General features: G+C 36.3%; 4 protein-coding genes and 1 long non-coding RNA gene across 5 annotated transcripts; 3 read left to right on the plus strand and 2 right to left on the minus strand.

Annotated features, from left to right (window-relative positions):
• Window positions 1-1,447: 1,447 nt before the first annotated feature.
• On the plus strand, window positions 1,448-3,903 carry LOC131017313 (uncharacterized). Its single transcript, XM_057946025.1, has 9 exons — window positions 1,448-1,756; window positions 1,843-1,890; window positions 2,004-2,063; window positions 2,138-2,221; window positions 2,325-2,432; window positions 2,734-2,835; window positions 2,943-3,046; window positions 3,155-3,266; window positions 3,458-3,903. Exons 1-9 carry the CDS (start codon window positions 1,493-1,495, stop codon window positions 3,572-3,574), a joined length of 999 nt encoding a protein of 332 aa, XP_057802008.1. The 5' UTR covers window positions 1,448-1,492; the 3' UTR covers window positions 3,575-3,903.
• A 5,825-nt stretch (window positions 3,904-9,728) lies between these two features.
• Window positions 9,729-10,854, plus strand: LOC131017315 (putative NAC domain-containing protein 94). The gene is made up of 2 exons (XM_057946026.1): window positions 9,729-10,127; window positions 10,526-10,854. The coding sequence occupies exons 1-2, from the start codon at window positions 9,836-9,838 to the stop codon at window positions 10,852-10,854; spliced, it is 621 nt and encodes a 206-aa protein (XP_057802009.1). The 5' UTR covers window positions 9,729-9,835.
• A 123-nt stretch (window positions 10,855-10,977) lies between these two features.
• LOC131018244 (uncharacterized) lies at window positions 10,978-12,456 on the minus strand. The gene is made up of 4 exons (XM_057946968.1): window positions 12,438-12,456; window positions 11,922-12,144; window positions 11,636-11,836; window positions 10,978-11,405 (listed from the first exon to the last, which is right to left on the minus strand). Exons 1-4 carry the CDS (start codon window positions 12,454-12,456, stop codon window positions 11,174-11,176), a joined length of 675 nt encoding a protein of 224 aa, XP_057802951.1. The 3' UTR covers window positions 10,978-11,173.
• A 315-nt stretch (window positions 12,457-12,771) lies between these two features.
• On the minus strand, window positions 12,772-14,415 carry LOC131017316 (uncharacterized). The gene is made up of 3 exons (XR_009099548.1): window positions 14,169-14,415; window positions 13,818-14,081; window positions 12,772-12,791 (listed from the first exon to the last, which is right to left on the minus strand). It is a non-coding gene; the product is annotated as an uncharacterized LOC131017316 (long non-coding RNA).
• Window positions 14,416-20,437: 6,022 nt separating this feature from the next.
• On the plus strand, window positions 20,438-21,519 carry LOC131018245 (uncharacterized). The gene is made up of 3 exons (XM_057946969.1): window positions 20,438-20,480; window positions 20,597-21,126; window positions 21,457-21,519. The coding sequence occupies exons 1-3, from the start codon at window positions 20,438-20,440 to the stop codon at window positions 21,517-21,519; spliced, it is 636 nt and encodes a 211-aa protein (XP_057802952.1).
• Window positions 21,520-24,280: the final 2,761 nt, after the last annotated feature.

The following is a 24,280-nucleotide window of genomic DNA, read 5'->3' on the forward strand; positions in this document are numbered from 1 at the left end:
GTTTAATTTAAATTGAAAAAAGAATAAAAGTAAAGAGAAAATGAAATTAAAATCTATTGAACCCGGGCGAGTGCAATACCATTGTTGGAGTGGGTGCAATAGAAGTGGGACCATGTCTATTGCACCCACTCCGGGTGCAAGCATTGTGGATGCTCTTAGTGTCGTTGCACCACACAATATTTTTTTATTTTATTTATCAAACTCTGCAGTATAAATATTTGATGTGGGTCGGATCAAGACAAATCTGATCTGTCTCATCCTATGCAGTCAACCGCGCACAAGATTAATTCAATATATTACTCTCTCCGTCCCACTATAAGGGTCTGTTTGATATGAGTTTAAAAGCAGAATAAGTTAAATTAATATGGACTTATGTAGTGTTTGATATTATGTATTACTAATATGGTCAACTCCAGGTTTATCCCAAGACTCTGGCTTATTTTGTGAGATTAACTCATACTAATTATCCCACCTCCCCCATGGGATTAACCCACACTAATTATTCCACCCCCTCCATAGGCTACTAATTTAGGTATTTGATATGTTAATCCAACCTATTTCAATGGATACCAAACACGTTTTAGGATTAATTACCAATGATATCAAACACTCATATGAGATTAGAAATCATGACTAATCCACACTAAATTATCAGGATAATTTATATCCTGATTAATCCAATACTGAAAATCAAACGGGCCCAAGTATCTCAAAATTTTTCGTTACGAAAATTAAAAAGAATGTGTAAATTGGTTAAAAGTGGTATGATCTATATTTTTCTAAGAGTTAAATTTTTAAATTTTTCGAAACAGACCATTTATAATGGGACGTCCCAAAATGAAATACAAGCCACTTATAGTGGGACGAGGGGAGTATTAATTTTGTGGTTATAATAAAATTTTGATGAAGAAAAATGGGTATTTTAATAGAGTAATGCTAAACAGCCACATTGTGGCTACCCACAATTTACTTAAGTAGAAAATAATTTAATTTATTTAACTTATTTTTTAAAATAAAAATAAGATTTAGTTATTTTATCATATTCTCTACATTAGTAGTTATTTTTTTGCAATTTTTTGGTAACTTTTTTATTTTTATTAAAAAATAAATAAAAAATAAAAAATGTAAAAAAAAATTAAAAAATAAGTACAATGTAGAGAATATAATAAAATAATTAAATCTTATTTTTATTTAAAAAAATAAATTAAATAAATTAAGATTATTCTTATTATATTAGTGTGTGGGTAGCCACTACCCACAATGTGGCTGGAAAGATTTATTGATTTTAATATGTGCCTGCCCATCGGATCAAAGCAAGAATAGGAACACGTGTCTACACAACAAATTGAATTGAGCGAGTCAAACCTTATATATTCAGCATAAATAGTGACACGTGTCTAAACTTCACGCCGAAATTTCGCCCACTTCTCGTTCTAAAATATCGCCAACGTCTCACTCCAAAATTTCGCCCAAAATCGGAAGTAGCCAAAAGATGTACGGATTAAACCGTCTCAATTCGGCCAATCACATCTCCGCCGCCGCCGCCGTATATCCGAAACGGTTGCTCAGAACAAGTATCAGTCACTCCTCTCCCGCAGCGACAGCCGGAATCAGTGATACCCGCAATAGTTATGCGAGGAATAGTGGAAAAAAGCTGAAGGAGCTCTCGAGGAGTGTGGTGATGCTCACTTGCGATTCATCTGCAGACGGCGGCGTCTGCAATGTTTATTTGGTCGGATCCAATCACGCTTCTCCGGTACATTACTGTTGTTTATTTGTTTAATATTTATGTCAATATTTAATAAATTACAATAGCTTAAGTTAATTGTTTATCATTTGCAGAAATCTTGGGAGGAAGTTAGGGCTGCGGTGCAATTCTTGAAACCTGAGGTGTTTTTCGTTTCAATTTAGAAGAAGCCACATTGGCTACTACTCTTAGTTTTAACTTTTATGTGATCATCATCATCATCTCTCTAATTAATATAGCAATTATATGCTTTCAGGTTGTTTTCCTAGAATTTTGCTCTAATCGCGAACATATTCTTAGGCGTGAAAAAATTAAGGTTTGCTTGTATTTGTATTTGTTTTCAGTTTGTGTAGAATTCATCGAACATGAAATGGTGGCCTTATTTTGCAGGTTCCGACCATAAGAGAAATGGTGGAAATGTGGAAAAAAAATAATAAACTTTCTTGGATTTTTTACAAGTGGTGTTTTGCTAAGGTATGATTCTATTATGCTAAACTTACTAGAGAAACCTCTTTTTGGTTTCTTCAACAAATTCCAAATGAACTTTGCAAAATTATACTCATCTCTCTTTTTCTAGTGTATGAGTCGATTTAATGTTGAACATACCTGTGGAGATTTCCGGGCGGGAAATGAGGAAGCCAAGAAATATGGTGCCAAGGTTATACTTGGCGATCGACCACAAGATGTGAGCTACTTTTCTTCTTGTGTTTTACTATTATAAAGTAACATGAGACCGATGTGGGCATGTTTCTTCCTCCATAGTCATACTACTACTTTTGCATTTAGAGTAAAGCTAATGTTCTATCTCTAAATATCGATTTTTTCGTTCAATAATATTTTCCACTTGCTTAATCCCTTTCCATATCAATTAATCACAAATAATATTTTAAGTTTTCATTGTTATTGTTTTTGACCTCTTTTTGTCGGATCTATTAAAAGTCCTTCTACATGTTTTCTCAAGTTCCTGCTTTTTTCTTTTTTGGTAGATTACAGATCAGAGGTATATTGCCAAGACGTCTATTTGGCAATTTCTCGCCTTTCGAATTGAAGGAATTCCCATGAAGTTACCAAATGAAATCCGGGATAAGGTAATACTTATTTACCTTATAATATAAGACTTACATATAATATATGTGGGGAGATCAGTTTTAATGATGTTACTTGAGCATTAAAAGTTGATATTTCCTTTATGTAGGTGATCAACGGAAAGTATGATGCTCATGCGTGGGATCGAGCAAATCAAGAGTTATCCAAGAGCTATCCTGATTGGGCGGAAATATATATGCATGAGCGTGACCTGTTTGTGTTCTAATCCGTCTCCAAATTTCATTCTAATTCTTAATACTGGGCATCATATCAGTGTAAAATTGCATGTTTGATTGTTTTAATTCTATATTTGTTGTAAAGATATATGGCGGCCAATATACTAGATGTTGCCCGCAAGCATAAATCGGTGGTAGCTGTGGTGGGAAAGGCCCATATACCAGGAATCCAGAAGAACTGGAAACAACCTGTTGACGTAAAGATTTTATGCAATTCATTGACTACTTTGTCCTTCAAAATTCTTTACTTGATGTTCACTTTCTACATAGAATAAATCAAGTTTTGTGTAATATATGCCACTGTTCTAAATTGTTGTTTTTTGATGTTTTAACTTCGTGATTCCATAAATATTCTTCTGATGGAACTTTATGTTGTTGAATGTTTCAGGTGGAGCAACTTCTTACCATACCAATTGAAAAAAGGACAATATCAGTGGGCAAGATAATTAGTTCTATCGCAGGGGTTGCCATAGTTTACGGCATTTATCTCTCCATCAAGAATTAGCTCTCTGCATTCCATGAGATCACCTAACTGGGCCAGGATGAAATTAAAGCTGCTGCAACAATGACGACTTAATGTCGTCTTCAAGTTACTTCGGAAATCAGAGTTGGCAGTTGGAACAAACAAGTCAGTGTTCACATATTCAGTATTCTATACTATGCTTTAGTGTTAAGAGTAACGTTGAGGAATGGATGCACATCTGATTACACTTAAAGAGATATCAATACATTGAAGTTCACTTGTCATTGGGATTCTATGAGATATATGAAGTTTCTCCGTTGATTCATCCAACTTGAAACTTAGGATTCAGCTTTCTTGCTTAATTGATGATTCTTGGTAAGACTAAAGTGAAATTGTATGAGTTTGGCCTTTTTGGCAATGACTGTGACATGATTATTCTGCACAATTAGACTATTTTAAACTTAGCAGAGAGGAGTTCTAATCCTTTGAATATCAATCCAATCAAAATGTTTAGACGTTTCGGGCTGTTGATGGAATCAAAGACGGAAGTTGATCACAATTCACAAATACTGAAATTGTTCGGAATAGTGCTGAGAAGTTGTTCAAACTCATCTTCAAAAATGATTTCAGTATCAATTTTGAACATTACAATGTAATATTTTGCTAATTAATTACCCATTTTAATCTCAAGTAATCTCGTTGAATCCCCAAATTCATTTAATGTGATAGAAGAGTTAAGTAGCAAATACACCGTAGCGATTACAGCAAAAAGCAAAAATATACCCAATGTTATATTTTGTGTAACTAGGCTTCCTTATGTTCATAATTAATTGGCGCAAATAAGTCCCTCTGTCTAAAAGTTGTGAACAATGGAACCTGCTTTCCATAATTTTGTGAACATTAGGGACCTATAAATTAGAATATGAATGTTAGGGATGCCTGTTTTTGTGAAAATGATAATAACGTATAAGTCAATACAAATCTATAAATAAATTGCTTATAATGCAAAAATAACGTATTAACCAAATATAGTGAATAATATTTCTTTCTCACGAAAATTATTATTTTTACTCATGAGAACTTGTACTTTTTAGGTTTTATGGTCAAGTAATTTTGTTGTAAAAAAAAGTAACCAATGATATAAAAAAATGTAATATTTTTAAAAAGCGGAAATAAATGAAAAAATAAAAGTAAAAAAATTCTTTCTCGCGAAAAATTGTTATTTTTACTCATGAGAACTAGTACTTTTAGGTTTTATGGTCAAGTAATTTTGTTGTAAAAAAAAGTAACCAATGATATAAAGAAATGTAATACTTTTAAGGGTAAAGTACCAAATACCCACCCAACGTTGGCGTCCTTATCGCGTACAGCCCCCCATAGTCAGGGTAAGTGCTGTTTACTACCTCAACGTGGCAAAATCGTAGCAATTTCCCCCTGCGTTTTAACACCGTTAAGTCACCGTTAAAAAAATTATTTTTTTTTAATTTTAATTAAGATGGGCTCTCTCTCTCTCTCTCAACAAGAAAAGAATCGATTCGAGCCAAGAGAAAACACTCCAACAATGGCGAATCAGTCATCGAAATTCGTCGGAGCGCCACCCTCGACGGCCACCCTCATATTGCCTTAATTAACACCTTCTACGAGATCATCGCTTGCCCTTCCAAATCTGAAGCCCTATTTTTCCTGGAGTCACACAATTTCGATGTGGACGTTGTGGTCTCCACCTTCCTAGACGACGCTAACCCCGTGGAGCCCGCCACAGCCAGTCCGACCTTCCCAGCGGCGCAGTCGAATGCTCACTATTCGCCTTTCGAGTCACTGTCGTCGTCTCTTTCCCGCTCGCGATCCCCGTCGCCGCCGCCTGCGTCCCGCCCGTATCGCCTCCGCTCCGCCGCTAAAACTGGTGCTGGTGCTTCTGCTGCTGGAGGCGCGAGACGTGGAGGCGGTGGTGGTGGAATTAGGACTCTCGCCGATCTGAATAAGAACCCTAATAATGAGGAATCTGATAGAACCCTAATTTTAATTAAGTCATCGTCAATTTGTGAGCAGGCCACCAAAGCTCGGCGGCAGCGGCGGTTGTGCCGTCGTTCTGTCCAGAGCAGGGGAAGGAGTCAATTTGTGAGAAAGGCCAAGGGAGACAGAGGCGGTGTACGTCGCCGACGAGGGAACGATGAGGGAGAGGCAGATGGATGGTCGGCCGAAGGGTTCTTGCAAGGAGGGAAGTCGTGGTGGCGGAGCTCGAGTGAGAGAGATTTGCTGAGTTCGCGGTGGGGAGGTTCATTGGGGGAGGGGAGATGCCGACCGTGTACCACGGCGGAGGGGCGATGTTCTCTCTCGCAGGGAAAGGATGCTCGATGGGGGGGGAGGGAGAGAGAGAGATAGAGAGACCATCTTAATTAAAAGTTTAAAAAACATAATTTTTTTAATGGTGACTTAACGGTGTTAAAACGCAGGGGGGAAATTGCTAAGATTTTGCCACGTTGAGGTAGTAAACAGCGCTTACCCTGACTATGGGGGGTTGTACGCGATAAGGACGCCAACGTTGGGGGTATTTGGTACTTTACCCTACTTTTAAAGAAAGTAGAAATAAATAATAAAAATAAAAAAAAATGGTGAAAAGAAAAATATAAAGAAGTGTAATATTTTTGAAAAAAGCAAAAATAAATGAAAAAATAAAAATAAAAAATGCTGAAAAGAAAAAATAGAATGCATTTAATGGATTTCAAACTCCGATCATAAATAAGGTGAGAGTATCACTTATACATTGCACCATAGTCTCATTTTATACACTTATCTCACAGGAAATCAACTATTTAATAGTGAAGGACGTTTTTTTCGTCCGCCATGCGGGCGGATAGAATTGTTTGGCATTTTTCCGATGATGGTCATTACTCTGTTAAAACAGCATATAAGCTGGCCAGCTCCCTTACCCTTGACGAGACCCACAAGGTAGACGGTAAATGGAGAGCTCTCTGGCGGCTGGATGTGCCTCCTAAGGTGCGGCATTTTCTTTGGAGAGCTGCTCGAAATAACCTTCCTACTAAAGAAAATCTTCTTTCTCGGGGCGTGGCTATTGGAGGAGAATGCCCTATCTGTCGAAGTGGCTATGAGAATACTTGGCATGTCTTCTTCGCTTGCCCTTTTGCAGATACTTGCTGGCGGACCAACAATTTGCTCTCTCATGTTGACTCTATTACCACGAGGAGTGACTCGTTTACGCAAGCTTTGTCGTGGGTTCTTGATGACAAGAACGTGGACCGTAAGGCGAACGTTGGAATGATTTTATGGCAAATCTGGAGAGACCGCAATACTGTTGTCTGGAATGAGGTTTTCCCGAACCCTGCTAAGGCCGTGGAGTCAGCTCTGGGAGCCCGCTCCGATTGGCTCTCGGCTCGGCAGCCCACTGAAGCAGCAGGTTCTCCTCCTCAACTGCTCGCTGTTGGGGGTGGCACACTCTTCCCACGGGCTCCATTCTATGCAGCGTCGATGCTGCCTTCTTTGAAGATCAGAATGCTATGGGCTTTGGTATGATTATTCGTGATAGTGGTGGCGGTTTTGTTGCTGTAAAATCGATGAAGATGATGGGGATGTTTAATGTCGATGAAGGTGAATTGATAGGCATAAAAGAAACATTATCTTGGATCAAGGGTCTAGGATACAATCACGGCTTGTTTGAAACAGACTGCAAGAGAGCTTGTGATATGATCAGTTTGGGGTGCAGAAATATTCTGGAGAGTGGAGCTTTAGCGAGCTTCTGCCGCCGTGAGTTAACGTCACTTCCGGGCTTTCGACTTCAGCATGTCAGGAGAGAAAGGAATGCGATCGCTCATTCTTTAGCGAAATCTGCGAGAGACTTGTTTTCACATCGTGTTTGGAATGAACCTCCGTCGTTTGTGGGGGGTCATCTCCACATCCCATATTCATGTGATCAATAAAATCTTCTCTCGTTCCCTCAAAAAAAAATAGTGAAAGACGTTTTGAATTATGATTTTAGGCCAAAGATCTTGGATTCGAGTATTTGTGACGCGGCCTTTAAATTTTTTTATTTAATACCATTAATTTATCAAAAAAAAAATAGATATAAAGAGAAATTAAAACAAAAGAATGGGCCGACAACCACAAGCCCACATCTCATTCTAAAATATCGCCCAAAATTTCACCCAAAATCGAAAGTAGCAAAAGATGAACGGCACTTTCTTGAAATGATACTAACACTAATACAGAATGACACTAACACTATTTTGTTTTACAAATGACATTATTTCAAAAATAACACTAACACTATTTTATTTTACAAATGACATTATTTCGAAAAGGACACTAACACTATATTAAAATGACACTAACACTACGTGTAAAATGACACTAACACTATATTGAAATGATACTAACACTACGTGTAAATAACACTAGCACTACATCGAAATGACACTAACACTTGACATTCGGGTAAGATACTTCAATTGGATCAGATTCAAATCGGGTTCGACTCGGTTGTACAAGATATTTTGTGTATGTTCAATTGCAGGTCAAATTTAAATTGTATTAACACCTTTATATCGAACTGTCTATCACTAAGAGATAATGAATGATTTTAATGAGAGGTCCGGGTAGGTAAGAATGGAAATAGCCATTTCTAGATATAAAATTTACAAGTTGAGTGGAATTAACCATGTCTAGAAGTATTAAATTTAAGTTATGTTAATTTATTTCTTATAGTAAATAAATACGGTAAACAATTTCTTAGCAATTATTGAAAGGGTGATTGTAAACACAGCCCCCAATTTTCTCACCATAGCCTCATACTTAAAAAATAATAAAAATAATTATAATTGTACTCATTTACCCCTGGAGCCCCAATATAAGTTTATCTCAATAAATTTGATTCCGATAAAATAACTCCATCTGTAACCCCCCAATCATCTCAACACAATAATTTTTTCTTTCCTCTCCATTGTTTAGATTCAAAAATACCTCTTTCGAGATTGTACACCAACTCTGGAGTGACGAGCATATTACTGAGAGGTGAGATGGATTTTGTACAACGGGATTTGTTTATCTTCTTCACTGATAAATGCAGACAACTTGGATTGTTCTTTGCGTTGCTACCTAATTATTGACAATTTATTTAAATAGTCACAACTTTGAGTTCGTGGGAATCTGCAGATGCTGCTTTCAGATATCATAATTTAAACGGCTTTTTGTTGATGGTGGTGACTATGCAACCTACTAAAGCTGAATGCATACAGATGATGTCATAAATTAAGAGTGACTTAAGGTTCCATTAGAATAGACCTTGGATTTATTGATTTTTTTTTCTTTTGCTTCTGGTCATTGGGTATCCCCGCCCCTTGCTCTGTTGAATTTGTTTTCTCTAAATTTCTGCAATAATTATTTTCATGAGTGTGTTGTTGTTTGTTTCCATACACAAAGGGGAAGAATTTATCGAGAAATACACTCCATGTATTCAAATTCCATAAATTGGATTGGACGATAAAATAAAGTTTGCATCATAATTATTTTTACTTCTTTGTTCTTCAGCCGCAAGAATCAGTTCTTAGATTTTCGAGTTTGGGGTTATATAACTCCATTTTCATTAGAATAATAGATACTAAATCAATAAAGATAAAGAAAAAAATGATTGTGTTGAGATGATTGGGGGTTATAGATGGAGTTATTTCTTATCGGTTTTTTCACTAAATTTACGATTATTCTATTTAGATAAACTTATCGGGGCTTAGGGGTAAATGAGTACAATTATAATTATTTTTATTATTTTTTAAATATGAGGCTATAGTGAGAAAATGGGGGGTGTGTTTAAAGTCACCCTTATTGAAATCATATTAGAAACTGTCAATTGAATTGAGGTACGACTCAATTAACATACAAATGATGATATGGGCCTTGGCCCAGCAGATCTATTATAGCTAAGGCCCAATGGGCGAGTCCCGGAATAATTTGAGCCGAATAGAATAATCAATATATATTAGATTCCCCCTAATTTACAGTTATTAATCAGCTTAAGTATCTCAAACTAAAACTCATAATTATATATTCTTCAGTATTTAAATTTCAAATTTCTAGATAATTCTCAAGAGATTGAATTTACAATGTTCGTAAGCTTAAACTTTATATAGTAATTGGTATTAGAGTGGATGATTAGTTATAGTATTACAGTAATTATGATCTAATTGAATCTGGATCTCCTATATGATTCCATTATATATACACTAGAGTAGTTACCTTACCTAATTGAAAGCGCATCACATTCACAATCAAATTGATTCTCAAGAATTATAATTAATGGCTTCGCAGCTGCCGTCATATTATCCATTCAACGAATTTACGCCGCCGCCGTCGTATCCGCCATTGGCCGCCGGCTCTCTCTGGGTCGAAGACTATCCGCCTTATGATCAATCGTCCGAGTTAGACGGCGGCGGCGGCGGCAATTATAATCCCGGGTTCAAGTTCCGGCCGACCGACGAGGAGCTGATCATCCACTACCTTCAGCCGGAGTTTCTTAATGCCTCTCTGCCGCAGACAAGGATCATCAATCATGCAGATATCTACGACTACGAGCCACACCAGCTTTCTGGTATATACTCCTATATTTTATGCAATTTTTCTTTTTTTTGAAAAAGATTCTACGTGGGTTTTGAATCTTGATGACTTTCGACACTTCTTTAGAAAAGGAAATTAAAAGAAAATAACAAATGCATGATAATCTTCATAAGTCCGTACAGATTTCATTAACCAACGTAATTACGTTCGGTCAAGTTCTTAATCAATCACAATATTTACAACGGATTAACGATGGGAAGGTTCCGTCATTAACTCGATCGACGTCATGATGAATTTGGAGTATTTATTTTCATGATGAGTAGGAACGTAGGTAGGTTTGGTGAAAATTTGTTGGTAAATTTTTTCTTATTTGTTGAGGGGCATATTAATTAATTAATAACGTCAGTGATCGATGTTGAATTGAATTTGCAGGTTTGGTTAACGAAGATCATGGAGATGGGAAGATGTATTTCTATACTTGGATAAAGAAGATTGGAAAATCCAAGACAGATCGAAGCATAAAATCGAAGAAGGGGAATTGGAAGCCAACTCAGGCCCCCAAAGAAATCAAGGGTAGTAGAAGTGGAAGTATCATTGGGTACAAAACATCTTTTAAGTATTATGAAGGCAAACAGAAAACCCAATGGCTGATGCAAGAATACAAGCTCAACACTTCACACCATTCTTCTCGACAACTTGTGCTCGCAGTAGTCTACTTTCATCGCCAGAAAAGCAGAGGCGACAACAACAATGACTGCTGATTTCAAGCACCACTTTAATCTGTTGATTTTGGCTTTTGATATGATGGCTTGCGGAGTGGTGCTGACCTAGTTAGGATTCAAACAATACTTTTATTTATGTATATATTCAAGCAAATCACTACGAATGTAAATTAGCTCATGTTTGCTATTACTCTGAAATGGTATAGTATACATGAGTGGATCAGAATACAAATTACAGGAACCAAAATTTATAGATACAAAACAACATTTTTCAAATAATTTGTCAGTATTAACAAAATAATGAAAAAATTAACACCACAGACAGATATTCTTGAAACAAAAATTAGAGAAATTAAGGTCAGCAGTTGTCTCCTTCCCCTACTTCCCTGGTATAAACAGGTATTTGCCATATTTTGGTGTTCTTTTTGGGATCATCTGTGAGGCTGAGGTCTGTATCGTCTTCTTTGAACGTTCGAATGAAGCTTTTGGCTCCCATCATAATAAGCCTCTCCACCATGAACAGTTGGTAATTGTTCTCAATTATTGGATCCAAAAGACTGCTGTAATTTGATGAATAGGCCAATTTGTACCTGCAAATACACGAGAATATGAAGAGAGACGCGAGAATGCATCTTTCCCGACTGCCGCTATGCGAATGAGATGAAAAGAACTCATTCTTGATTAGAGTAGAGCAATGAGTAATTAGGGCCAAATGATCAAACATAAGTAGTTTTGCCTATAGATGGATTTGAGTTTTGAATGTATTTACATTGTAGGAATTCATTAGAGAACTGACATATATAAGTCGGCAGAAAGTTACCTCACAGATAAGGGCGAAAAGAAGCCGGGAGTCCTCTCATTGGATGCAATGAAGAGGGTTCGACCCGGGCGAAAAGTAGCTAAATTGCAGTGGATTACCTTTTCCGCAGCATCTCGTAGCTTCTTTGCAGCCATTGATGGAAGAAAGGAATACGGCAACATAATAGAACTGCGGTTGTTCCGATCCTTGCACTCCATGAACCTGAATGACTACCATGATTAATACCTACACAGAAGTTATCAAGATTCAAAAACTAATAATAAGAAGAAGAGTAATTGTTACCTACCATGAGAGTGGACTGGCAGTTCGATTTATGAGTAGAAGATTTGAATACATTTTTTTCTGTTGGAGATCAGTTCGACTAACTCCTCGCACGTGTGCTATCCCTCTGGATCCCAGTTTCATGCTTGTAGTAAGGACATGGTGCCACGTTTTCGAATTATCCAAAATCACAGGCACCGTGTTGGACATGAAATCCAGATCATACAGGGAATCCATTGCCTGCCCACCTATAAAGAAGAAGATCGTTTACATCATTAGACAACAGAAACAACATGTTTGTAGCTACTGCAAAGAACTCAAAGCAAATTAACAGGGTTAGTCTATAATAAGCAAACATTTTTCATAATTTCAAGAAATGACGAACATTCCCTAATTCTGTATATGTTCAAGATATGAAATTACTTGAGTTAAAATCAAACACTATCTGAATCTATCTCCAAACCATCATTCAACATTACAAAAACCCGAAAAGATCATATTCTGGCTTAAGTACACTACTGAACCGCAGAAACGAACTCACCCTTCCTCAGAAACCACATTGCCAGATTGATGGAGAATTCCTTTCTTATTGTGTATTGGATTTATACACAACCTGGAAGGCATTACGAAGGTCCTGCAATCGGAGGAGAAGAAAAGTTTAAAGAAGATAATTAGTCTGAAAGCACACTATGCTGCCAAGAAGGGTGTGATTTGCATGACTAAATCCATTCTCCGAGAGCCATCAGCCTCCAAGTAAAGACGTCCAACATTATACCACACGAAACGTTTTTAACTCAAGATACAGATCTAAAACAACTCTGATCTTCTTACGTCTTAATAGCTAATAAGTAAGATAAAATATTATGAGTTTCGAGCCAGGGGCGGAGCCAGGCCCCTAATGATAGGGGGGGCAAAATATGAGATAACAAAAAATTAAATAACTTTTACAAAAATTATATAATCAAATATTTTTACAATAATTCCCTACGATTACTCATATTCTGAAAGCGACGTAATATCAGTTCATTGTCAACTGTCTCAAAAATTTCTTTCTCAATATAACTAAACAATCATTCATCCAACGATCACCCATTCGATTTCGAAGCCGACTTTTGACAATCTTCATGGCAGAAAAAGCTCTTTCCACCGTTGCAGTTGTCACATGCAAAACTAGTGCAAGTTTAATAAGCCTATACACCAATGGATACACAATATCTCTTTTTGTCTTCACCATCTCCCTCGCAAGATTTCCCATCCCTTTCAAATTGACAAAGTCTTCACTAGAATGCACATCGTTGAAATAATTCTCAAGTTGGTTATCTAGTGCCATCAATTCAATTGAAGAGAAATCAGTTGGATAAAAGTTCGCAAAATGCAACAACTTATCCTTATCAAAAGCAGAAAAAGTGTCATCTGGACTAAGACTTTCCATGGAGAGAAGTAACCTGGTGTTTGCTTCTGTGAATCGATCATTGAGCTCTTGAAGTTGCATATCCAAAATTTCACATAATACACTTACCTTGTAGAAGTGTAAATTTGTAACACGTGGAGCTTTACGGTATGATCTACCCTTAACAAATATCTGATGCAATCTACCTTGCTCTATAAAGACTACGAGTTTGCTCCGATTGCTTAATAATAGCAACTTCAATATGTTGACTCTGTTTCATCAAATCAACACATTTTTGCCAAGCTTGATTATGTGCACTATTTGAACTTCCTACATGTTTAGTAAATAACTCCTTTTTTTTCCAATTAGTAAACCCAACAGTAGTGAATGAATCTCCACCCAATTGCCTTCCAAAATCCGAGCAGAATAAATAGCAACATAAACAGAAAGCAGCATCCTTGTTTATGCTATACTCTAACCAATTCTGAAATTCATTAAACCAAGATGAGCAAAATCTTCTTGAAACCTTACCAATCATTCTTTGTGGAAAATTATGATTGCGAGGTTGACAGGGCCCTTTCTGCAAGTAAGCTCTTCTTACTTTTTCTCGATCATTCGGATCATAAGATGAATTTTTTTTCCTCAAACCAGGGTCTGATGGGAGATCATCTAAATTGATTTCAACTCGAGGTTTCTTTGAAGCAGTTGCCGGAACTTGTTCTTGAGGAGTTTTTTCTCTTTGACTTGCCTCTTCATTCGCATTTGATGATTTTCTGATAATAAATCTGTCCATTCCTATTTGATGACAAACTAATTTAAAAAATTTAACAATAACATGTAATAACAAAAGAAAAAGTATTTAAAGTAGTTGATATTGTATACCTTGTAATCCTCAAGTTGAAAAATCGATTCGATTGTGAAGATGGAAGATGGGAGAATTTTCAACTTGGAGATGGATTTTTATCACAGTAGAAGACAGATAGCAGGAACAGAACCAAGTGAAAAATACGGTAATTCATATACAGAGAAGACGTTTCATATTTCTCTTTGATAAAAGGAATTAAGGAAACTTGTGGAATAAGATAAACATAATCTTCCATGTATCTTTTTTTATTTATTTATTTTTATCTCTCTCGGATCTATGTGTAAAGTAGCAAAAGAAAGGAATTAAATTTTCTCAAAAGTCAATCTGCAATCTCAATCTCACGTGGTAAGTGGTTGCCCCTTTTTCTAAATTTTTTGGTGGGGCAAATCTATGTATATTTTTATGATTACACTCATATATTAATATATTACCTATACTAAAAAAATTTTTAGGAGGGGCAATTGCCCCACTACCCTATAACGTAGTTCCGCCACTGTTTCGAGCTCCCTAGATGAACTTCAACCATTCAACTCAGTTGTTAATAAAAGAAATAGGCATGAAAAGTGTCTAAGATTTTCATTGTTTATTGTTAGGAAACAAATTTTTATTGCTGTCATGTTATTACACAAAACAGAAAATTCACCTATAGGCATCCCAGATCTAGTAATAGCATAGTTCATTAGTAATCGCATGTTTACTCACAAGTTAAATGGTCATATGAACTTCACTATAGCTAGAAAATCTGAAATTGCAAACCAAAATCGAAAACCATCAAAGAACCGAATGAGGCTGTTCATCAACAGAAACCATGAGTGAACTAATCACAGCCAAAGTTTAAAAAATTTGCAAGAACAGAGACCTATAATACTTCCTAGCAACAACATCATAGCCTATCCAATATAGTAAACAAATAACATCAAAACCTAAATAAACTGATCAATGCATAACTCTGCAAAAGTAGAAAGTGACTACTGCTAAATGAGTTAGAAGAAATGGATCAGGATAGTCCAATTGTTAATAATAAAAATTAGAAGAAAAAAAAGGAGTTAACACTGCTAAATGACCCAATTTGAAAATAACAGTCACAGTATACCTTAATTATGTTATTAAGTAATTTTTGCACTCTCCGTTAAAATTACCCCCAAATTGAAGTTGTCTTGGCAGCCAAAAAAGTTGATGTGGCACCATCGACCGATATGCTAAACGACAACGTTTTCTTTAATAATAAAATATTGTCGTTTTATTTTAATTTAAATTATTTAGTTGTAATTAGGATTCTTATGTTCTTTTTTTTTGATCGAGAAAAGAAGGAAAAATTTATTAAAACAGAGGTACCAGAGGTACCGAGAACTAGTACAAGAAAGAAGTTGTGAACTCACGGGAGCACCACTTCGAAAAAATTGCATCTGAAACGACGATACCCAAAGTCTGGTTCCAGCTCCACATTCTTCCTTTGATCTCTAAAACCATTTGTTGGGCATCCCAAACCTTTCCTTCAAATCTGCTCACATTCCTATTCTTCCAGATCAGCCAAACCGTGCAAATGCTTCTTATGTTCTTAATAGATTATTAGGGATCTAATGCCCGTAATTTATCTTAATTAGAATTGCACCTTGCCCTTGTGGTCACCTCTCACATCATCTGTTCTCACCTACGCCGTGAGCGGCAGCGACACAACCAGCAAATGCCCTTAACAAATTTTAGAACTTTAGGGTTAAGGTTAAAAATTGAAAATTAAAAGCAGAGGGAAGTTGAGGCTTAAGGTTGAAACGATTTATAGGAATTTAAAGCCGAATAAAAAGCTACAAAACACGAAATTGAAAGCTAAATTGTTGAGAATACGAAATCGAAAGTTGAATCGCTAAACAATTGCTTAAAACCCTGGCTTGAACCACAAAGTCCTTGAACCCTTTCTTCTAGATGTCAATCAAATCCTCCACCACAATTCTCTCAACGCAAACACGTTTGGAAACCACCCGTCATCCATAGATCGTGAATCTTTTTCTGCTTCGATGGCGCGAACTCACCGGAGCTCGAGATAGCTCTTAAAGAGAAGGATTTCAACGCCCAAATGAAACGACGTCGTTTACTGAAGAACAAAACAACGTCGTTTCATTATACATCATTTAATATGATTATAATTGACACGTATTGACATGCCGTACTAATTTTAAGTCAAGTCATCAATAAAATTTAAACATGGATATATTACTTCACCGAAATTCTTCGCCGACTTAGGGTGTAAAAATTGTTTAATACTCCTTCCGTCCACAAAAAATAGTTCTAATAAGGGACGGTATTGATTTTAATAAAAATAGTTATTGTATTGTTGATAAAATTCACTTTTCCTTGGTTTTTAATGTTCTTATGATGTTAATTTTAGAGGGAATTGAGTGTTTGATGATTATTTTGTACTTAAATTGCTTAATCTTGTGAAATATGATACTTGCTCGTACTTTGATGAATTTTACAGAAATATTTAGTTGGAATTTGGACTATTGGTCTTAATTAAAGTTGTAGTTCGTCTCGATAAGAGTTCGTGGGTGAAAACGGTTCGCAAATCTGAGTTCAGACGAGAAAGATATTGCCAGAACAAGAAAGTCGCACGCAATAGTGAATAGTGTCCGATGGGAAATTTCCGAATTTTCGAGATTTTCGGATTTTATCAGTATTTTCAAGTTCTATACTGTATTTATCTTCTGTGTCTATTTATAGGTTTTCTTTTGACCTATTTAGGGTTCTCAATTTTAGTTTTAAGTTCTATAGCTTTTATTTTTTATTGTTTCCCAGTTTTTAGAACTTGGATTGGATTTCTGCAAGGATTGAAGATTTAAGATCATTCTTTCATTTTTATATAATTTAGTTTTTTCAATTGATGTCTTTTTAATTATGTTTATGTTTTATTTTGCTATGTCTAGTTTCTTTATCTGATTTTAGGGCTTGTAAATACTTAATTAGATTCACGTGGTTATTTTGTTAATATATATTTGCCTTCCAGTTTATGATTCATAATTTCTGGTGTTCAATTTCTTGTGGATTATCTGGCCAAAAATTTGCATGTGTAGCTATTCGCTTTGAGGCCTAACGGAGATAACTGTTTAACGGATTCAAGAATGTATGATATGATTTTAACCTTAAGACCTGACGGGGATATGTGGATCATAGGGAGCTATTCTTAGGAGCTATTGGGAGTTAGTAGATTATCTTGAGACATGACGAAGATAGATAATTTATTAATTTACGATCTTTGCTGCTCTGACGAGAGTGATTGATTAAATGTGTGATCTTTCATCATAATTGGATTAAACTGTTAAATACGATTAATAGGTTGATTGTGTGGATTTAGTTAACTACTTTACTACCCTAGGATCAGTTGCTTTATCAATTGATTTCTTTACCTGAATTTTATTTGCTATTATTTGCAATTTAGTTTTGATTAAATCTTATTCCTATATTGATTGCCTAAATACTGTGATGGTTTAGATTAGGAGTACTTATAGTTATTTCGTTTATCAGTTCCTGAGGATACGGTACTCGGTTGCTATTTATTACTCCCTCCGTCCTAAAGGAAATGTCCTAATTCTTTTCGGCACGGAGATTAAGAAATGTGTATAAAGTAGATAAAGTGGGTTGGTGAAAATTATTTAAATATTAAGTATAGAGAGAGTGTATTGCCAAAAAAGGAAACAAGACATTTCGTTTGGGACAACCCAAAAAAGAAAACATGACATTTCATTTGGGACAGAGGGAGTACTATAATTACGTTGTGTTAGTAGCAGTTTTAATTGCTAATAATTTAGTGATCAATTGTGAGTGTATAAACGATCCCACCCAAAAAGTACCCCCCCTTGTTCCATTATTATTGGTAGGGGTGAGCATAAACCGAACCGAACCGGAAAAACCGACCGAACCGACAATTTTTGGTTCGGTTCGGTTTTGGATTTTTTTGTTCGGTTTTCGGTTCGGTTTGCAAACTAAAAAACCGACATGGTTTCGGTTCGGTTTCGGTTCTTCGGCCATGGTTTGGTTGGAAACCGAACCGAACCGATACTTTAATATATTTTAATAAATATATTATTTATTATATATTTTATCTAATTTTCGAAACCCTAAGTAATGATATTTGCAAATGCTTTCTGCCCTACTACTCACACGCACCACCAGCCGCCTCTACTCTCCATTTGGAGAGTCCAATTCCAATTTCAAAACCAAACTGAAACTTCTCCCTCCCACGCCGCGCCGGCGTTTCCCACCCCCCCTCCACGCCGCGCCGGCTTTGCCTCCGCCCCTACACCGTGCAGTTTTTACTCTCTGACTCTGCGGCGCAGCACGAGCAGTCAAGCAGATCGGTTTCTTCCGTCGCTTCTCCTCCAGCAATGAGCAGACCGGCTTCTCCTCCGCCGGACCAACGCTGACGCAGACCTCCCCCCGGTTTCTCCTACGCCACGACGCCAACCTTCTCCCCAACTCCGCCAATTTTTTGGCAAAAAAAGGATAACACAACGGTTCGGTTACCGACCGAAACCGATCGGTTTTGGCCGGTTCGATTTTGGTCGGTTTTTGGATAATAGGCGGTTCGGTTCGGCTCGCCCTCTGTGGAGGTCGGTTCGGTTTCGGTTTTCTCAAAATGCATCGGTTCGGTTCGGTTTTGAACCGATGCTCACCCCTAATTATTGGCATGTGTTTTCTCTTTAGGGTGTCCTATTAATATTGGTCTGTTTCTATTTTTTGTAATGATTTTACACTACGGGTGCGTTCACTTTGATGGATATGAAAAATGAAGGATAACAAAATTTATGGCTTTAAATGTCTCTTTTCTTTTTTAATTTCACATTTTATACAAAAGAGAAGTTCACTATTTTTCCTTCCTTATTTTCACTTTAAGGAGTGATAATATTATCCTTCCATTTTGGTGTGATAATATTATCCCTTATTGAAGTGAAAATAAGGAATGAAAAATGATGAACTTCTCTTTTGTGTAAAATATGGGAAAAGATAAGAGACATTTAAAGTCATAAATTTTTGTATCCCTCATTTTCTCATGATAAATTTATTCATCAAAGTAAATGCACCCTACAAATAATATGGTCACACACATTTCTATATTTTTACATTATAATTTTATTTTTCTAAATATTCGTGCAAAAAATAAAATAAAAACAATAGGACAAAGATAGTACTACCTCCGTCCACGAAATGAGTATCCATATTTTCTTTTTCGTCCGTCCATAAAATAAGTACTCATATTTATAATAATAATTAATTCTATTATAAGTGAAGAATAGAACGAACTAATAAAAATAAAAATAAACTAATTTTTATGGCCATATACATACACTTATTTAAATTTTAAAATTGAAGTAAAACCCGAAAATAAAAATAGCTAAAGAGAATATAATGATTATCCTAAACTGGAAATAGAAAGAGGCGGCGGCTAGGTGACAGCGAGGGGCACGCCTGGTCCCGACAACGTTGTTAAGCGCGTGACACCAATTGTCGGCTAACGCCCCCGCGGCCCCGCCACTCATCATTATATTTGTAGGTCTATTTACATTAGCCAATATCACTGTTTTCACAATTTCTATTTTATTTTTCATTTAAAAAAATATACTCCCTCCGTCCGCCAAAAGTATTCCACTTTGGCTGGGCACGGAGTTTAATAAAATTGGAGATGATGTTGATATAGTGGAGAAATGGTCTCACCACTTTATGAGATGTGTGATTGAGATTGAATTTGTGGTGAGTTTTTGTAAATAAAGAGTGTTTGTAATGATAAAATATAAAGATGGATGGTGGGACCATGACTTAAAAAGGAAAGTGGAATACTTTTTGCGGACGCCAAATATAGTAATTGTGGAATAATTTTGGCGGACGGAGGGAGTATTATTGAAGGTTCTGCCTTTTAGATTCCGCCTAATGTTCTTTTCAGAAAAATTAGAATAAGAACTAGAAGAAAATAAAAAATTGTAAAGTCGAAGATCTTCGATTTAGATTACAAAACCGATGGCTAGGATAAGCTCTTTTCAAATAAGAAGCACGAATTAAGGATGATAAAATGATTCCGATTATCCGATTATAATAAAAAACGAATCGAAAAATCGATTAACGAATTTTACCGATTCAGTTCGGTTTTCGGTTATATAATTTTTTGTTAACCGATTAATTGATTTAACCGGTAACAGATCGGTTAAATCGAATTAACCAAGTTATAGTATTATATAATTAATTCATTTATATTTCAGTATATTAGTTTGCATAATTGATTAAGAATGCCCAAATTATAAATATGGTTATTGGCTTATTGCCCAAAGTTTTTTCCCAGCTCGCTGGTAACAAGATGATAGTTGGGTTTGGGATCCAGTTTGGAGGAGACCTCTCTTTGAATGGGAGAAGGAGGTCATTAACGAGCTTATTTCTATCATTTCTACAGTGTCTCCAATTGTAGGTACCAAAGACGTTTGGTGTTGGAAGGCTACAAGCAACGGGAAGTACTCAACAAAATCAGCATATGCTTGCATTGAGGAACAAAGGGAAAGAAGTGTACAGGTACTTTTAATCAAGAACCATTTGGTTAAAGTTTGGGGGGCCGCTGCACCCCAAAAGGCGAAAGTTGGTGCCTGGAGAGCCTTGAGAAATCGATTGCCGACGTGTGACAACTTGAAAAGGAGGAATATCCCGTTGGACGAGGTCGATGCTGTGTGCAGCGCCTGCTTCCATCACAACGAGTCGGTAAATCATCTTCTTCTGAAATGTCCGAAGACAGAGATGGTGTGGGTCGAAATTCATAGGTGGATTGGAATTTCTACTGCGCAGCCACAGCTCATCAACATGCATTTCGAGTCATTCATAAACTTAGGCACGGGGAAGGAAAATGAGAAATTTCTTACGGCTCTTTGGATTTGCACCGTGTGGCAGCTGTGGAAGAAACGAAATGAGTGTAGGTTCGATGGCAAGGGGTGGGAGCCGAAGAATTTGGTATGTGAGATCAAAAGTATTTTGTGGAGTTGGGTTAGTATTTTTAATCTGTGTGGTGTGGAGCGAAATTTTGCCTCATGGTGTTCTTCTGATCCCATGAATCCTTTTCTGTAAACTGTTGGGTACCTCTGGTACCAACTTCTCTTTCCTTTTTATATATATATATTTCACTTTTCTTATCAAAAAAAAAAGATTATGATGAAAAACTCAGGGGACATTATAATTTATGATTGGAAAACACAGATTACTCTGTCTTGTTAAGCTTTTTGTCTAAGAATTGGTGGAAGTGAGTTAAATATGAACTCAAATATTTCTACCTTTTTGTTGTAGAATAAGGATTTTGAGGGGCACAGCTTTGGTTTTGATGCATTTCTAAAGAAATGTGAATGCTAGCAGATTTTAGCAATGCTTGATTTTATTCGGTTAATTCGGTTAACCGATCTAATTAATCAAATCGGGTTAATCAGTTAACCGAATCAAAAAGTGATTCGATTTTCAGTTAGCAATTTCGTTGTTAATCGGTTTCGATTAATCAAAAAATCGGTTCGATTATAATCGAATCGGACCGATCGATTACTGCTCCTAGCGTGAATCAATTGTTTTTTTTTTCAAAAAAAAAAAATCTCAGTTGATAAATGATCATTTTTTCACGGAAGTTGGTAAATAATCTTTAATGAGAAAATACCATGATAACTTGAAATACTTTTTGAGTATTATAAATTGGGATTCTACCGTATCATTTCATCACAATCAAAAAATGAAATGTCCTTCTCAATTAACAAAAAAAAAATGAGATGTTATTTTAATGACAAATTAATACAATATATGCAAATTTGCTAATATTAATTTCAGATTTTAGTTGAGGATTAAAATGAAATTAACTTCCTGCTATATGGGAAGATTATGTATTATATTAGAGTTTCACATTTCCACCAAGTGACAACTATATATCAATCGACATAATAATATTATATCGAAATCAATACATAATTCAAGCATTAATTCATAAAATTTGCTTTGCCACATCATTTTAAATTTGTAATCGGAAATAAAAAATAAAAACAAAAATATAAATATAAATAATTAAAAAATAGATTTATTCAAAAAAAGATGAGAGATGGGACATAATTTTTTAAAATTATATTTAAATAAATATAATTTTTATATTTTAAATTAAATATTTACATAATTTTAATCTTATCGTGATCATGATGTCTAATTTGATATGCATGTTAAATGTTTACATAAATAAAGCTTAATTTTTTTATAATTACAAAATTGGCACTCAATTTTGAAATCGATTTGAAACTTATTTCAAATTGAAAATTACCATTTTAATATATTATTATAGATTATACTCCCTCATTCCCATGAAACTTGAGCGATTTCTTTTCAGCACGGGTTTTAACAAGTTGGTATTTTGTATGTTAGGTGCGGTAGGTGGAAAAATAAAAAAGTGAATAAAGGAAAAAAAATTGCCATATAAGGAAAGCGCTCTCAAATTTTGTGGGACAACTCGAAAAGAATATTGCTCAAGATTTGTGGGACGAATGGAGTAGGTGTTATGCTACTATTATAGTCACATTTTCATACCATATATATGTGGGACGGATGGAATAATATTTTAATCAAAGTTATCACACTGAGGTTAGTTTTTAAGAGAAAATAATTTTAGATGTACACATTTTTATATGGTGTGTTGGCCTAACGTTAGGCGGTGAATGCTCAAATACTGAGATATGGAATGCTTTGGATGTAGAAAGAAATGGCACTTTCGACATGAATGCCCTGATCTGACTCCAGTTGAGCGCAGAGAACTGAAAGCTAAGAAAGATCGTAGCTTTTTGAAGAAGAAAGCGATGGTTGCTGACGATGCTGACTCTTCCAAAGACACATCAGAATCATCCGACTTCGACAGTTCCAGCTCAGATGATGAGAGCCGAGCCCTGATGGCCAATGAATCAGAAAATGTGGCTGACAACAGCTACGACAATGGAATGAATGGCTCAGAGGTAAACTCTCACTCAAAAACTCCTTATACTGATAACTTCCTGATGCTTTCAGGAGACCACTCAGAATCTGGAGGTAGCTCATCCGATGAAACTGACGAGTTTGATCAGCTCATGACTGATCACTGTCAGCTGAGGAAAATGTTCGAAGATCTCCTCAAGCAAAATCAGAAAATGGACAAGGAGATCAATGATGAACGAGCTAAGAATCAGACAATCATCTACTTTCCGGATGAAACTTGTCTTGATCAGCTAATCATGGAGAACAGCCGACTGGAAAAAGAGCTCAGAATCTCCAACTCAGAATGTGAAAGAGCATCTCATGAAATCAAGAGGCTCAATCACAACCTGGAAGACACAGTCAAGAACTGCATGATGCAGTCTCCCATGATGAGCAACTTTCCATCGAAAGGTCTGGTCAACAGCATCGGAGGAAAGGTTGCAGCTGACAAAGGAAAGGATATCATGATCATCTCAAAGGACGATCCTTCTGAAATCACAACCTCAGAAGAATCAAGAGATCATGATATGGATGAAGTTCGCAAGCGCAGACTGATGGCTAGATCAAATGTTCCACCTCCACGAAGCTACAGACGAGCTAAGGAGGCCCCCAACCAGATCATCCTACTAAGAAGGCTGGAAAGCAGATTTCAGTCAAAGATCAGGGAAGGAACATCAGGAGTCAAGAAGAATCTTCCTCATCAATCCAAGGGGAAGAAAGGCTACATCAGTCAGAGACTGACATCAGTTCAGTTTCAGAAGGAACAACATCCATGGAGACCAAGCAATGCTGAGTCCAGACGAGCCAAGAGCCATCCACGACGACACGCTACTGGACATCAGCCAAGTCTCCAAAAGTCTGCACAGACTCGAGAATCTCAGGGAAGATACTTCGCCGAGCAAAGAAGACCCCAACCACTCATCAGACAAAACTGCTACAAGAGTGAGGCCTTCAAAAGGATTTCTCAACAGAAGAATGCTCATGTGCCACCTGAAGCGCCAATGACGTCAATCAGACATTCAACAAAGCGCAAGAGATCAGCCAGACCAATTTTGAAGCAGATATGGGTTCCAAAGGGAACTCGAGCTAACATCGAAGGACCCAAAGCTTGATTGGGTGCCTGAAGCAACTCTTCCTTGCAGGT

Source organism: Salvia miltiorrhiza, chromosome 3 (genome assembly GCF_028751815.1).
Source record: "Salvia miltiorrhiza cultivar Shanhuang (shh) chromosome 3, IMPLAD_Smil_shh, whole genome shotgun sequence".
NCBI classification, from domain to species: Eukaryota; Viridiplantae; Streptophyta; class Magnoliopsida; order Lamiales; family Lamiaceae; genus Salvia; species Salvia miltiorrhiza.